The following is a 13,925-nucleotide window of genomic DNA, read 5'->3' as shown; positions in this document are numbered from 1 at the left end:
CTGACCTGTTTGATCTCCTTGCAGCCCCTCTTAAAGACTACATGCTTTTGTCTGAGCTGCTTTTTCCATTGACAAGACCCTTCCTTCCTAACTAGTCATACTTTTGGAATGGTTCAGGTGTCATCACCTTACCACTGAAAAATTTTCCACAATTAACCTCAGAAAGAATTATTGCTATTTTTCATGTTTTAGTAACACTTGGAACACAACTCCGCTGCAGTACCTTTCAGCATATATTATATCTGTTTACATCTGTTTCCGAAGCTACACTGGAAGACACTGAGAGGTAGGGAGTATATTTAGTTCATTTTCATTAACTATGCCAACTGGCCTGATATGTGGCACACAGGAAAAGATTTACAATTTTTGAATCAATGAATAAATGATTTATTTACTTAGATTTTCTTATTTTTGAAAGTTTTTAAACACTGAGATATAATTTACCCTTGCAAAGTGTACAATTCAGTGATTTCTGGTATAGTCCCAAGGTATATTTACCATCACCATTATCTTATTCTGCAGAAGCATTTTCATCACCTCTCTAAGAAACTATTCATTAGCATCTATTTCCCATTCCCTTGTTCCCCCAGCCACAGCCTCTAGCAACTACTTATCTACTTTCTGTCTCCTATGGATTTGCCTATTCTGGACATTCACATAAATGGAATTCTACCATAATGGCTTTTGTATCTAGCTTCTTTCACTTAACATAATGTTTTCAAGGTTCATCCATATTGTAGTATGTACTAGTACCTTACTCTTTCATGGTTGAGTGACATTATGGTTTTACAACTTTACCTTGCCAAAATTTTCAAAAGCTCATTTCCTAAGCATGTTTAACACAAGGTATCCATAATCTGGTGCCAAGGTACACATCTAAATCTTCTTCCCATACTTCTCCCAGCAATATAATATTTCCCTGTTCTTTGATCCAACTCCAATATTGCTTCACTTATGTAAATGCTGTCTCCCCCATTATGTCGTAAGTTTCTTAAAGGCACAGGTATACATCTCATGTATTTTCAAGAGTGCCAAAAGCAGAGCTCAGAATTAGTGTATAAGTAACATTTGCTAAACTAGACAATGTTCTCCATCTCTTCCAAGATCTCTCTGAGGGAAGACTATAAGAATCATTTAATAAATTTCCCTATCACATGGTAACTACAGAAATAAACAGTATAAATGTCTACCTATCCATTTATTATTTGAAATCACTAGAAATTTACTGTGTGCCTAGCATAATGCTTTTTCCCTATATGGCATACAATAGATACTGACAGACTATTTACGGGCAACATAATCTGAGTGTGTTTTACCTCAGACTTTAAGCCACTAAAGAATACAAAAGCCTGAGACATTAGAGGTGGAAGTAACGTTTCAGATAATGTGAAATTTTTAAAACTTTTTTCTTAAAGTACCAAAACCTTTCTACCAAAGTAAGTCTTATGCTGAAATCCCAAAACAATAACAATAACAACAGATGCAGATATTTAGTGAGTGCTATGTGGCAGGCACTGATCAAAGCATACTACAGTATTAAGTCATTCAGTTCTCACAATCAACATACCAGGTAGGTAGTATCATTATATCAATTTTATGGATGAGTGAACTGAAGATGACAGATTAAGTAACTGGCCTAAGATCAAACAGCTAGAGAAGAGTGAGCCAAAATGAACCCACAGAATCTGGCTTCAAAGATTTCTCTCTTAACAACTACGCACCATTACAGAGCACAAAGTCGAACTGTTCTAATCAAAACAGGGGCTGGAGGCTCAAGCATCTCACCTGCTTACGTTTCTACTTAGTTCCTTTCTGGCACCTCTATGGACTCAATCCTAAAGTTCAAGGAAATAAGGTATGAAAAATTCAATTCTGGTTCCATTTCTTCAGCTTACAGTTGAAGAAAACACCCATAGTTGAAGTGAATTTCCAAGGTCGGAGGGGTATTCAATTGCACAGCCAGGACTAGAATTCAAACTTTTTTTGGTATTTAGTGCTATCTCTACTACATGAAATAATCTGCATAAAAATTCTGATTACCTGCTTTCCCTCGGGATAAATAAAAATACTCAGGCAATTATAAACAGGCTAAATTACTCCAGTAAACATTTTTACCTACTACTTACTTTTCAGTTACAGACTCTACTGAAGGCCCAGCAGCACTCTGGCCATTGGCGCCAACCTTCCCCACTTTCTTCACAGTCTCCAGAGCTCTTAAGGTACTGTCAGTACTACGTGGAATTAGCTGGGAAACACTGTTTTCTGCATTTGAAATTCCATTTGTACTTGGAACAATTTTCCCCGTTGTTTCAGTACTTCCTATGACAGAAATGACATTTCCGGCTGTGGTTGTGACAGTGTTGTTTACACCAACTTTATTTAGAAGAGGAAACGTTCTTACAGTTGCATTGATCTTTTTGTTCCTTAATCGATACCTGTTTCAAAAACAATAAACATATCAGTAAATATTTCACTCTTACCCTAAGTTAAAAAAAAAGGCAGGGTGGGGGGGAGGTGGGCAATGGGAAAAAAATTTCAAGGAAGGAACAGCTTTGAAAAAACCTTTATTCAGCTAAATATCAAATACTATCAAACTCAATTATAATAGCTGGCACATTAAAATGTTATCTCATATACATATGTATACATACAACACATATATTTAGGCACACAATTAATATAGCAAGAAAAGTACACATATATTCACAAAACATTCTGAGGGAGTAGGAAGAGATCTTTCTGAAAAACTCTGTATACCTGGAATACAAAGTACACTATGTAAAAAATGAAAGGAACCAACATCAAATTTAGTTGGGAATGTAGATGAAAAGGTATGCAAGATTTGAAAGAATTCTCTATTGTTACCAAGTTGTTAAAGCATCAGATAATTTTAAAGAGATTAAAAAATCCAAAACTCATTCTTAAATTCCAAGATATATAAATTTAGTATTATATTTTTCAGATTAGTTTATGACTAAAGTATAAAGTACTTGGGTTAAAGATTTTTCTAATTTTAAAGATCTTTCTTTAAAAAAGTTTTTCTGATATTAAATTTGGGGCTGATATAACACTCTAATACATAAAGCAATTTGGTCCTGGATTCAATTTAAGAAAATTTATATCCACTTGTACAACAAAAATTTCATTATAGTCCTAGTGAATGTTCCTGCCAATACTTTAACGTGGTAAACAACTATGTTACATGAATAGAAAGATGACTATACACATATGGGGCCATAATTACATATAACTAAATTAATCTGATACCAATGTTATACATAACCAAACATATGGTAATTAAATACAAACAGTGTTGGTGATGAGCAATGCCTTCACAATAGCTTCCCTTTTAGTCTTTTAGTATCTATAAACAGCTTCATTATTCAATCCTTCTCCCCCTCTCTCCCATACTCACATGCTGACAGAAAAAGCAAAGCTCAGTAAAGACAAGTATTCCCAGACCAGACTGGCTAAAGGTGGAGTGACAGAATACAAAGTTAAAATAAAAGCAATAGGTTGTGGCCAGTTTACACATATCACCTTACAGATCTGGGGAACCAATGATTACTTCTTGAAGAAGGAGGGTAACAGGCAAACCTATATTTTAAAAAGGCAATTTGGTGGCATGGAGGGGCCTGCGCTTTCCTTAACATACTGCTCTGAAACCTGCTCTGCATTCTTCACCTCAGGGGTTCACCTGCACAAAATGCCCAGCTGCTCCTTGTTTTCCTTTCTCAAAGGATAAAGCTCAGATATCCTTAAGATTGCTCTTGTAGGTGAAAAATAAAGTTTTAATTGTGGGTCTCTTAAAAGAGAGAAGTGATGAGAAATAAAACCTTAACAAAAGAAAGTAAAGTAAAAGATAAATAGGGATGCATACTGGACTTCTAGCATCCAGGCAGCTAACGACTTAGACTTGGAATCTGGACCTTACAGATGAAAAAGTCAAGTACTTTCTATTCTTTCAAAGCCATCAAGGAGCCCCCACAAGCATTTGCTCCCTGCCTTACCAAGTTTAGAATCCATTATCTACCATTAATTCCTACCTTAAACTCCCTTGGCCCAATTACCTTGTTGAACTCACCTGGTAAAGCCCCATCCAATTTGTTACTTATTCTCTTATTCTGTGCCTGCTCAAGTAGGTGACTGTTGCTAGAGAAAATCATGCAATCATGCTGAGTAGATTCATTTCAAAATTATGATCAATCACTTAAAATGGCCAAGCAATACATTAATATACTTCTCTACTTAAGTTTCATACATCTAACATCCTCTTCCCTTTCACTCTCCATAGCCCCATCATAGCTGATGATACTGCCTCCCACTTAACAGAGAAAAGATGACACCAGAGGAGAGTTACTTATCTTTCCACCAATTCCACCAACCCTCCTGCTTCTGTAACTACACATTCCATGTAAAATAAGGGATGAAGAGCTACTGTTCTGAACTCAGGTCAATCTTTCCACTCGCACCCCAGGCCCAAGCCCATTTGCCTTCTCAAAGACTTTATTCCTATAATCATCTTTTCTTCTCCAGTCCATCAACACTTCATTCAGGTGTCTGATTAAATGTCAGTCTCTGGGATCCTTTTCCAGACAATCTCATCTAAAATACCTCCCCTTTTCAGTCATTCTCTTTCTCCTTGTTACTTCTCTTCATAGTACCAATCAGTACCAGGTATTATGTTTTCTACGTTGGTCTTGTCTACTACAGTGTAAGCCCCGTGAGAGTAAGGATTTTGCCTTTTATATTCATCGGTCTTTAGCATAGTGCCTGGTGCATACTAGGTGTTCTATAAATATTTGCTATACGAATGTGGAGTAAGCCTTAAACTTCACATGGCCAAGAAAACTACTGATTTTCTACCCCCAAGCATTTCTTATCTCAGTAAAAGACATCACTTAGTAACGAAGGCCCCAAACCTTGGAGTCATCTTTGCTTCTCCTCTTTTCTTTATACCTCACATTCGATTCATTAGTCAAATCAGCTCTACTTCTAAAATATATCCGAAGTCTGGCTATTTGTCATCATCTCAATTACTATAATCCTAGTACCAAGCTACTAATCTCATGCCTGAACCACTGCAGCAGTCCACCATGTAGTTACCAGAGTAACATTTTTAAGACAAAATTAAAATCCCATTGTTCCATTTGAATAAAACACTAAAATGGCTTCCAAAATAAAAGGCAAACTCTTTGCCAGTGTCCACCAAGCCTGTATGATCTACCCTTGCCTAACCTGTCCAACATTATCTTTCTCCATTCTCATTCTCTATCCTCCCACCACACTGGTCATCTTTCTGGTTCCTGAACTTGTTTCCATCTCAAGCCAATTTTGTTTCCACCTCAGACTTTATAGCATTTTAACAGTAGCTAAAATTATCTGTTTACATGTTTAATGTTTCTCTTTTACCACTAGAAGTATCTCAAAGAAGTACCTAGTACTTAACCATTTTTAAATATATTTGTTGAGATGGCTGACCTCAGGCTTTTGTCACTCTCCAGAATGCAGTAATCCTTGAGAAAAGGATTCTGATACCCTATACTCTAAAATATATTCATACAAATATTAAGAGAGATCTGGGGCATTTGTTTGGTTAGAGATATGTACAATAGAGAAAGCAGGCTGGAGTAAAAAAATTAAGTTAAACAAATATTTGCATTCGAATTCTTCCTGGTACAATATGTGAGTTAAGAAAAAGGATCCATCCTCAAAAAGTCTGAATTGGGTAGCAACATGCATTTTTTTTAACCAATGGGATAATGACATCTTCCACTTCCTCAATCCTTTGTATTATCCTGTTTCTCCTTCTTTTTATTTAAGAGCAACAGAGTATGAAACTGGTTGGAAATATAAACTGTAGATTATCTACTCTTTCAACATAAACATACTGAGTTTACATGTCAGATACTTGTTAGGAAAATATAAAGATGAATAACCCATAAATAAATGAAGTCCAGTGAAAATACACACAGTAAGTAAATAACTGCAACACAGTAAGCAAACTGGTAGTTATAAAGTTACCACGTATAGGGTACTACAGAAGCACAGTGAAGGTAGCAACTAACGCGCCTGGAAGTCACAGAGGTTTTCAGATGGAAGATGCTATTTGAGTACAATCAGGAATAGGAGCTCTCCAAACAGAGAAAAGGAGAGTATATGATACAGAGTGAACACATGTACAAAGGAAAGAACGAAAGGAAGTGTATAGTAGTAAACTGGATGTACCTTAAAAAAGTAACATAAAAGGTGGAGTAAGGCTGGAAAGCAAGACTGGGCCCAGAACCAGCAATAATATACTGAGAACCAATTAAGAATTTAAAGCAGAAGATGGACATGATTATACACTTACTTGCAAAATAAAATCTTGGTTGAGATGCATGTAAAAAGCTACATAGCGTAAAACGGACAAACTGGGTAAACATACACATGTAAAACATTAAACGCTGCACCTGGCACAAAATTTAACCAATTAATTTGGCTTATTTTTACTACTACTATTTAAGTTCAGGCAAGAAATAATAAAGTTCTAAAGTAGGACTGGAGATAAAGAATAGGAAGCCAATTTTAAGATGGAAAATGGATGTTCAGGTGGGCACCAGTTCTGAGAATAATGGTAATGAAATCACACAATTTCTTCTCCAACTTTTTTAAGTTTAAGGGCTTCCCAAAGGAGGTCTCCTAAATGGGGAGCACTGCAAGATGAGGTAAAAAAGGTAAGCCAGGGGACTTCCCTGGCTGTCCAGTGCTTAGAACTCTGTGCTTCCAATGTAGTTGGCGCAGGTTTGAATGCTGGTTGGAGAACTAACATTCTACATACAGCATGGTGTGGGGCTAGCCACCCCACAAAAAAGTAGGCATAAAGTAGATGACACAGAGACTTGCAGGCCACAGAGTAGATTTTATATCTTTATCAACGGGGATTCCTAAGCTTCTCATTATCTGCAATGAGCCTTAAATGCAAAGTTCCCCCTATTTTGTCGGGAATAATGGGGTTGAGGGTAGACAACCACAGCTATAAGGTAACTAATTAGGAGGCAACTATGAATCAAGAAAAGGGGATGACAGGTTAGACTATAACGACAGAAAGAACAAGTAAGAGTCAAGAAACATACAGGAAGCCGAACTGACAGACTTGACTAAGACAAGCAAGCGAAAGCTGACAAAGATTATTCCAATAGCATGGCATATATAACTGACTAGACAGAGTACACTTGGGGAGAGTAGACAGACGGTGTATACAAGAGAAGACATCAATATATGAGAAGAAAATTAGCTCAAATTGGATTTTAAGTATCTAAAAACAAAAGAGAGATGTCCATTAACAGTTGATATGCAGGCAAGATATTCAGTAGAAAGGCTGGAATCAATTTTTGGTGAGATCTCAATGATGAATGTTTTGGTTAAAAAACAAAACAACAAAAACTTGGGCAACATTTATTACAGTTTATCTCCATTTGCTTTTATGTCTGGGTAAGTGGACATAGAAAAAGGGATTACGTATAGGACAAGAAAGAGGGGAAAGAATGTTAAAAAGACCAAAAGCCCATAAAAAGAAAATATATCTGCTTTACCATTTTACCTGAGACTCAGCTGTTAACCTCAAGAGAACCTGAGTAAGACAGACTCCAAGCATAAGAATATCTTCATTCTGCACAGGTGCTTAGCAGAAACATGGATTCTAGCTCTACAACGGTCTAAAATTAGATTCCTGAATAAGGTTCTAAATCACATTTTAACTATGCTGCCAGAAGCAACAAGGTATGGTTTCAAAAGTAAAGGTTATGTTTCAACCTAAAGAATTCCATGATGTGGACTTAACTGCATCTTTGAAACTCAACACAAACTTTGACTCTATATGACTCTTTCATGACAACCAAAAATTAAATCCAGATAAAATAGAGTTCTCTTAACTTACTTTTCAAGCTCTTCCTGAGAATGGGCAAAAGTACAATTTGTTCCTCGTGGACACCCTCCTTGTTGTCGCAAATCTCGACACATGCTGGTCTTGTATTTGCTATTTGGCTGAGGCTACAAAAAGAAAATCAATATGCGGATAAATGAAGATGTCAGCTCTCCCTGGCTCCTCGGGACGCCAGAATTCTATGAGGACACCTTTGATTCCTTTCGATTAGACAATTCTCGTGCTGACGCAACTACCACTGCCCTGTGTCCTGTTATGAGTTACATGGCATAATCGTGGGCTGACATTTTAGATGTTCCTTCTGAGGACCATCAGGAACTAGTTCAAATGCTGCATTACTTATCTGTCAACAAAATGGCCACAAAAATAAAAGGTTTTTTCATCAAAATTCATTGATGTCTCATAATTATATCAAATCAAGCAAACAATGTCAAAAAGCATTAAAAAAGCTGTAAGCTTTGTCCACTTAAACGTTCTCAGGAAAAGGAAGAATACAACTTACTCTAGAAGTTAAAATTTAAGAAACACTAATTTTACTTGTCAACTTCAGAGTACAACTTTCTTCCAAGGGTTGGTGCTAAGTTCATACAAATAATGAAGCAAAATATTAAAATATCATGACTGCTATAATTTGCATCAAACTCTAAGACATCATTGTTATTTCTGTGACCTTAAGATGAAACATTCATCTTTTAGCTAATATTTGAATATTATAATGTCTTCTAATAGAATAAGGACAGTAGAGTGGAAAGATCACTTTGGAGTAGACTTGATCCCAGTTCTGTCACTTACTGCCACCATGATCTTAGATATGTTATTTAACCTCTTTCAACTTCAACTTGGGGACAGCAACTGCCTTGCAGGTGGCTGTGGGGATTAGAAATAATCTATGTAAAATATTGAGACTGGCTCATAGTAACTTAATAAATGGATGTTATTATTAGAATAAAGGGTTTTACCTTAAATAACTCCTTCAAAAGTACATTGAAAATACTTTATTTCCACACATTTACAAATATGAGCTCACTGGAATGGCAAAAAATGAGAAAAAAGTGACAATTTCCCCAAATTAAGAAAAAATCAGGCAAAATATTTGGATGAAATCACATCGATAGCCAGTCAAAAAAACTTGCCATGAACTCATATTCAAGATAGTCCCCAAACTATTGCTGTACTATGAATTATTTATGGGGTACACTAAAACAAATTTCTCTCAAAAGAACAGAGAATAAAAACTTATGTGACACGGCTGTCACATAAGGAGTCCATTAACCAAACAGGCTGTTAAGATGTTCAGCATGCTCCATTAGAAATAAGAGCAGTCAGAAGAGAAATAACTTTACTTACCTGAGGTGTCTCATGGCCTTTTCTACTATAATTTTGTATGAAGTCTACTAGGCCATGAACCACTGTTTTAACAGCTACCATTGCATTTTCTAGCTGCTCCCAAGTTGGTGAAACAGCATCTAAAATAGTCCAAGAGGATGAGATGAGGAAAAAAAATTCGTTAGCAGTAAATCTCTTGTGTATAATAAATCATTTTTTAAAAAGCATAAGCAATTATATTCTCACATACCTGGATTAGGGTCTATGTTTGCAAGAAGCTCTAAGTGAGGCCTCAATCTATTTAAGTTAGCTGGGTCACCTGTTCGTTGCAAAACAATTGTCAATTCCTGAACACTCTTTGCAAAGGATTCTGGAGACTGCAGCTAACATAAAAACAAAATGAAAAGGTTTTTACAACACATCTATATTCAAATGCTTTTATTCAGTCAACATACTGAATAGGTTTTCAAGTGTCTTCAGATTCCATAGTAGGAGTATCAATGATGAATTAAATTTTCACCTCAGAATCTGCCCTATGAAATTCATCATTAGACACTTAGAAAACTTATTTATTAGCTATCTGGTGTCAGAATACAGATAAATGACAGACTTGGTAAGCTAGGCTGTTTTTATGTCAATAGCTGTATTTGCTTCCCTATCGCCACCCTTAGTTTATTTAGAAAGTTAGAAAACAATAAAAAAGAAAGAAATGATATCTATGAGATATTTGTATGTAAAAACAGGAATCTCCCAACTGGTTTTCTCTTCAGTTCCCTCAGAAGATTCAAATATTCATCAAGATTAACAACAATGTAAAATTAGCATCTCTAATTTCACAAACCTTATCAATGATCGACTGCATGTGTGATTTATGCGCCAAGTCACCATACAGAAGTGAGGACCATTGCTCAGGTGAAATACGGAGTCCTGCTTCCATAGCAATATGAACAATTTGGGCATCATGTTCTCTGCGTAAAGCCTCATAACTGCGGAATTCCTCCTTTAGCTGCATCAGGGAAGAGTCTTCATCCCGTTTAGTAACCTAAAAATAGAAAGGAGGAAAAAAAAACCCATCAGATTTGCTTTGCTCTCACCACTCCCCCAACCAACTTTTTCTTTATTTTAGAAGGGGGAGGTACCTATAGCCTATCAGATACGACATGAAGAAGGTACAAAAAAATACTCTACTTACTAAAAATCCTTAGAAGACACTATCTAGGACTTTCACAGTCGGAGAGAAGTCAGGGCCTGTCTTCAAAGCTCAAAGGACAGAATCTCTTCTGTGAGGGGCTAATGTTAACTGGTGATATTAAATTGAGGCCAATCCTCATTTACCTCCCCCAAAACACTAGGGTCCTTAAGAACTACACTAAATCTACTCTGCCTGTACTCTAGAAACGGAATAATAAAACCGAAATAATAGCACATCTGTTTACAATATGGTTTACTGTGTATTTTAAGCCCACTGATGAGACCTACTGCTTAGAAAAAAAATTCTTTTCCAAATATTACTGCTCATTGACAATGCACCTGGTAACTCAAGAGCTCTGATGGAAATGTACAAGAGTAATGTTTTCATGCCTGATAACACAAGTTCCACTCTGCAGCCCATGGATCAAGGAGTAATTCTGACTTTCATGCCTTATTATTTAGGAGAGACATTTCGTAAGGCTATCGCAGCCATAGATAGTAATTCCTTTGATGATTCAGGGCAAAGTAGACTGAAAACCTGTTAAAGGATTCACCATTCTAGATGCCACTAAGAATATTCGTGATTCATGGGAATAGGCTAAAATATCAACATTAACAGGAACTCAGAAGATTTCAGCTCTCATGGATGACTCTGAAGGATTCATGACTTTAGTGGAGGAAGTAACTGCAGACATGGTAGAAAAAGCAAAAGAACAAGAATTGAAGTGGATCCTAAATATGTGACTGAATTATTGCAATCTCACGATAAAACTTTAATGGAGTTGCTTAAGATAAGCAAAGAAAGTGGTTTCTTAAGATAGAATCTATTCCTGGTGAAGATGCTGTGAAAACTGTTGAGATGATAATAAAGGATTTAGAACAATACATAAACTTAGTTGAAAAAGGAGCAGCGAGGTTTGAGAGAATTCACTTCAATTCTGAAAGAAGTTCTGCTGTGGGTAAGCTGCATGCCACAGAGAAATTATCTGTGAAAGGAAGACCCAATTCACGGGGCAAGCTGCGCTGCTGTTTTAAGAAATTGCAACAGGCACTCCAACCTCCAGCAAGTACCACCCTGGTCAGTTAGTCATCAACAATGATGTAAGGAAAAATTATTAATCTAAAACATAGAAAAAAGAAACCTAAAAGACCAGAGGGTGGGAACACTCATCCAACCAGCAGGGTACAGAGTGCCTCTTGGGTAGTATGAAGATCTATCCACCTGAACTGTAAAGATGTATGTATTATAAGTGGCTTGCAGAGCCTGGCAAGCTCATATTTTCATCAATTAACCTGTTACCTCATACTAAGCAGTGCACACACACACCAAAAAACCTCTTTCTGCTTATATCTTTGTCACTCTTGAGCTATAAAATCAGCAAAATAGCTTAAATAAGCCTTGGTTTCAAATCCAGAAGTTTTACTTTTATAGAAGCCAATGGGCCTTTCTATTCCAAGTCCTTGGTCCCTTTGCTCAAGACCTCACCAGCAACCTATATTCCTGTGTCATGCAGAAACTTTAAGGATTCAGCCTTCTTTCCATGTCTCTCAGTACCTGTCATCACCCATAAGCCTACATGACAAGGAAACTACATTTTGAAATAGCTTAGGGTTCATCCCTACCCTCTTTGACAAAAACCCTATTATCTAAATGCACAGTGGGCAATTCTCAACTTTTACTCTCCTGTTGTCCCCCCAGGACAACATATGGGCTACCCTCAGTTTAAAGGCTTTAATCTGAACACAACAGAGAAAGAGATAAAAATAATAATGGGGAAGTTAAAACATTTGCTTTCTTTCATTAAGTTTTCAGTATGGTTCCTGACTCTCTTTTAAGGTGATAAATACAAATTAATTAGGCTTCTTCAGTTCATTTTTACTATTCCAAGAGTCAAGTTTACCAAACTTGTTTCCTCATAGTGTTGCTGATACCTTCACATTATGTGTTCTTACACCCACGCACAGCAATATTATACATCTACAGGATTAACAGATGCAATAAATACAGAAGGAAAAGTCTCCTTTATCTCTTTTATTTCTGGGGCCTCTAGACCATTCCAGGCATGCAATGTTTAGATGGTTGCTTGCTACTTACCTTAAAACAAGAAGCTCGATACAGTAGTTGCACAACATGACCAATACTTGTTTTCGATGCCTGAGGAAATCTTGGTTCTAGTCTTTGCACAACAAAAAGTACCAGAACTTTCCTTGAGAGAGCAGAACCATCTTCTAATGCCAGTAACACCAACTTCAAAGCCTCTTCTTGCATAGCTGTAAGTAAAGAACATGAGTTCATGATAAATGAGGAGCCCTGCAGATCATGCCTGTCAGTCTTGTTTGGATATTAGCTTATGGTGGTTCATTATCTCCAGTACGCAAATACTTAGCACAAAAAGAGAACATCACACATAGACAAATATAGTTTACTTAGTAATCAAGCAAAAGACGTGTCCTACTAAACAACCAATCAAAATACAAGCAAACAGGTTTTAAACAAAATATATCCTCTATAGCTTTGTAATAGTCAACTAGATAATCATAATGTTGAAGTGAAAAAGGTTCTTGTTTATAAAATTCACAGAGCTACTCTGACAAATAACATGTGAAGGACACACAGTAGTCTTAAAATAAATAATAATTTTTTTTATAACTTGAGACTGTTGCTTGCCTGTCAGAATTATTTTGCATATAATTTAAAAGTGGTATTAGCCACTGGATGCAATACCTAAAGGCATCAATTTGTGTTGCTTTCCAGTCAGGGAGGTAAAAGTATAATCTGAATCTAATCGTAAGGGGACATCAAAAAACCCCAAATTAAGAACGTTCTATAAAACAACTGCCTGTATTCCTCAAGAATAGCAACATTAGACAAAGAAAGACTGAGGAATGGTACTATGTTAAAGAAGACTAAAAAGAGGTATGACAGTGTCTTCCCTGACAGTCTAATAGTTAAGACTCTGCGTTTCCACTGCAGAAGAGTATGGGTTCAATCCCTGGTCAAGGAATAAAGATCCTGCATGTCACATAACGGCTGTGACAAATAAATACATGACATCATCTTAGACTCAATCATAAAATGAAAAAAATTAATGCCATAAAAGATATTTCTGTAATAACCAACAAAACTGGAATGTAAGTTTTAACAAATGTTAAATTTTCTGAATTTGATCAATGTATTGTTTTTAATAAAAAAAAGACTTAAGTGTAAGCAGTAAAGGGGGCATAAAATAGGAAACCTATTCTCAAATGGTTCAAAAAGGAGAGAAAGTTAACTATATAACAAATTTAGCAAAATATTACAAATGAGTGAATATGGATAAAGAGTACAAAGGAATTCTCTGCATTATTCTAGCAACTTTTTGGTAAAAAATATACTGGTTCTCAATGAAAACAATGGAAATGAAAGATCATCTAGAATCTAGATTAAAAATCAAAATCCTTTCTTTTTCAAAGTGAGACATCAAGGCTCAGAAAAGTTAAGTGA

The 13,925-nt window shown here is 36.2% G+C and overlaps 1 protein-coding gene and 1 non-coding gene across 3 annotated transcripts in view; both read right to left on the bottom strand.

Moving 5' to 3' along the window:
• The window catches only part of RC3H2 (ring finger and CCCH-type domains 2), a 41,055-nt gene that overhangs the window by 11,352 nt on the left and 15,778 nt on the right, over positions 1-13,925 (bottom strand). For both annotated transcript variants that reach the window (XM_068972104.1, XM_068972112.1), the window contains exons 4-9: positions 12,537-12,712; positions 10,092-10,292; positions 9,501-9,633; positions 9,272-9,390; positions 7,919-8,031; positions 2,127-2,435 (exon numbers count right to left, since the gene is read on the bottom strand). In XM_068972104.1, coding sequence (XP_068828205.1) covers positions 2,127-2,435; positions 7,919-8,031; positions 9,272-9,390; positions 9,501-9,633; positions 10,092-10,292; positions 12,537-12,712 — 1,051 coding nt within the window. The remainder of the gene's footprint in view (positions 1-2,126; positions 2,436-7,918; positions 8,032-9,271; positions 9,391-9,500; positions 9,634-10,091; positions 10,293-12,536; positions 12,713-13,925) is intronic.
• Positions 9,711-9,821, bottom strand: LOC138094003 (small nucleolar RNA SNORD90). The gene has a single exon (XR_011146188.1). It is a non-coding gene; the product is annotated as a small nucleolar RNA SNORD90 (small nucleolar RNA).

Source organism: Capricornis sumatraensis, chromosome 1 (assembly GCF_032405125.1).
Source record: "Capricornis sumatraensis isolate serow.1 chromosome 1, serow.2, whole genome shotgun sequence".
In the NCBI taxonomy this organism is placed as follows: Eukaryota; Metazoa; Chordata; class Mammalia; order Artiodactyla; family Bovidae; genus Capricornis; species Capricornis sumatraensis.
The sequence above is the reverse complement of the archived record's forward strand: the minus strand, read 5'-3'. Positions and strand labels throughout refer to the sequence as shown.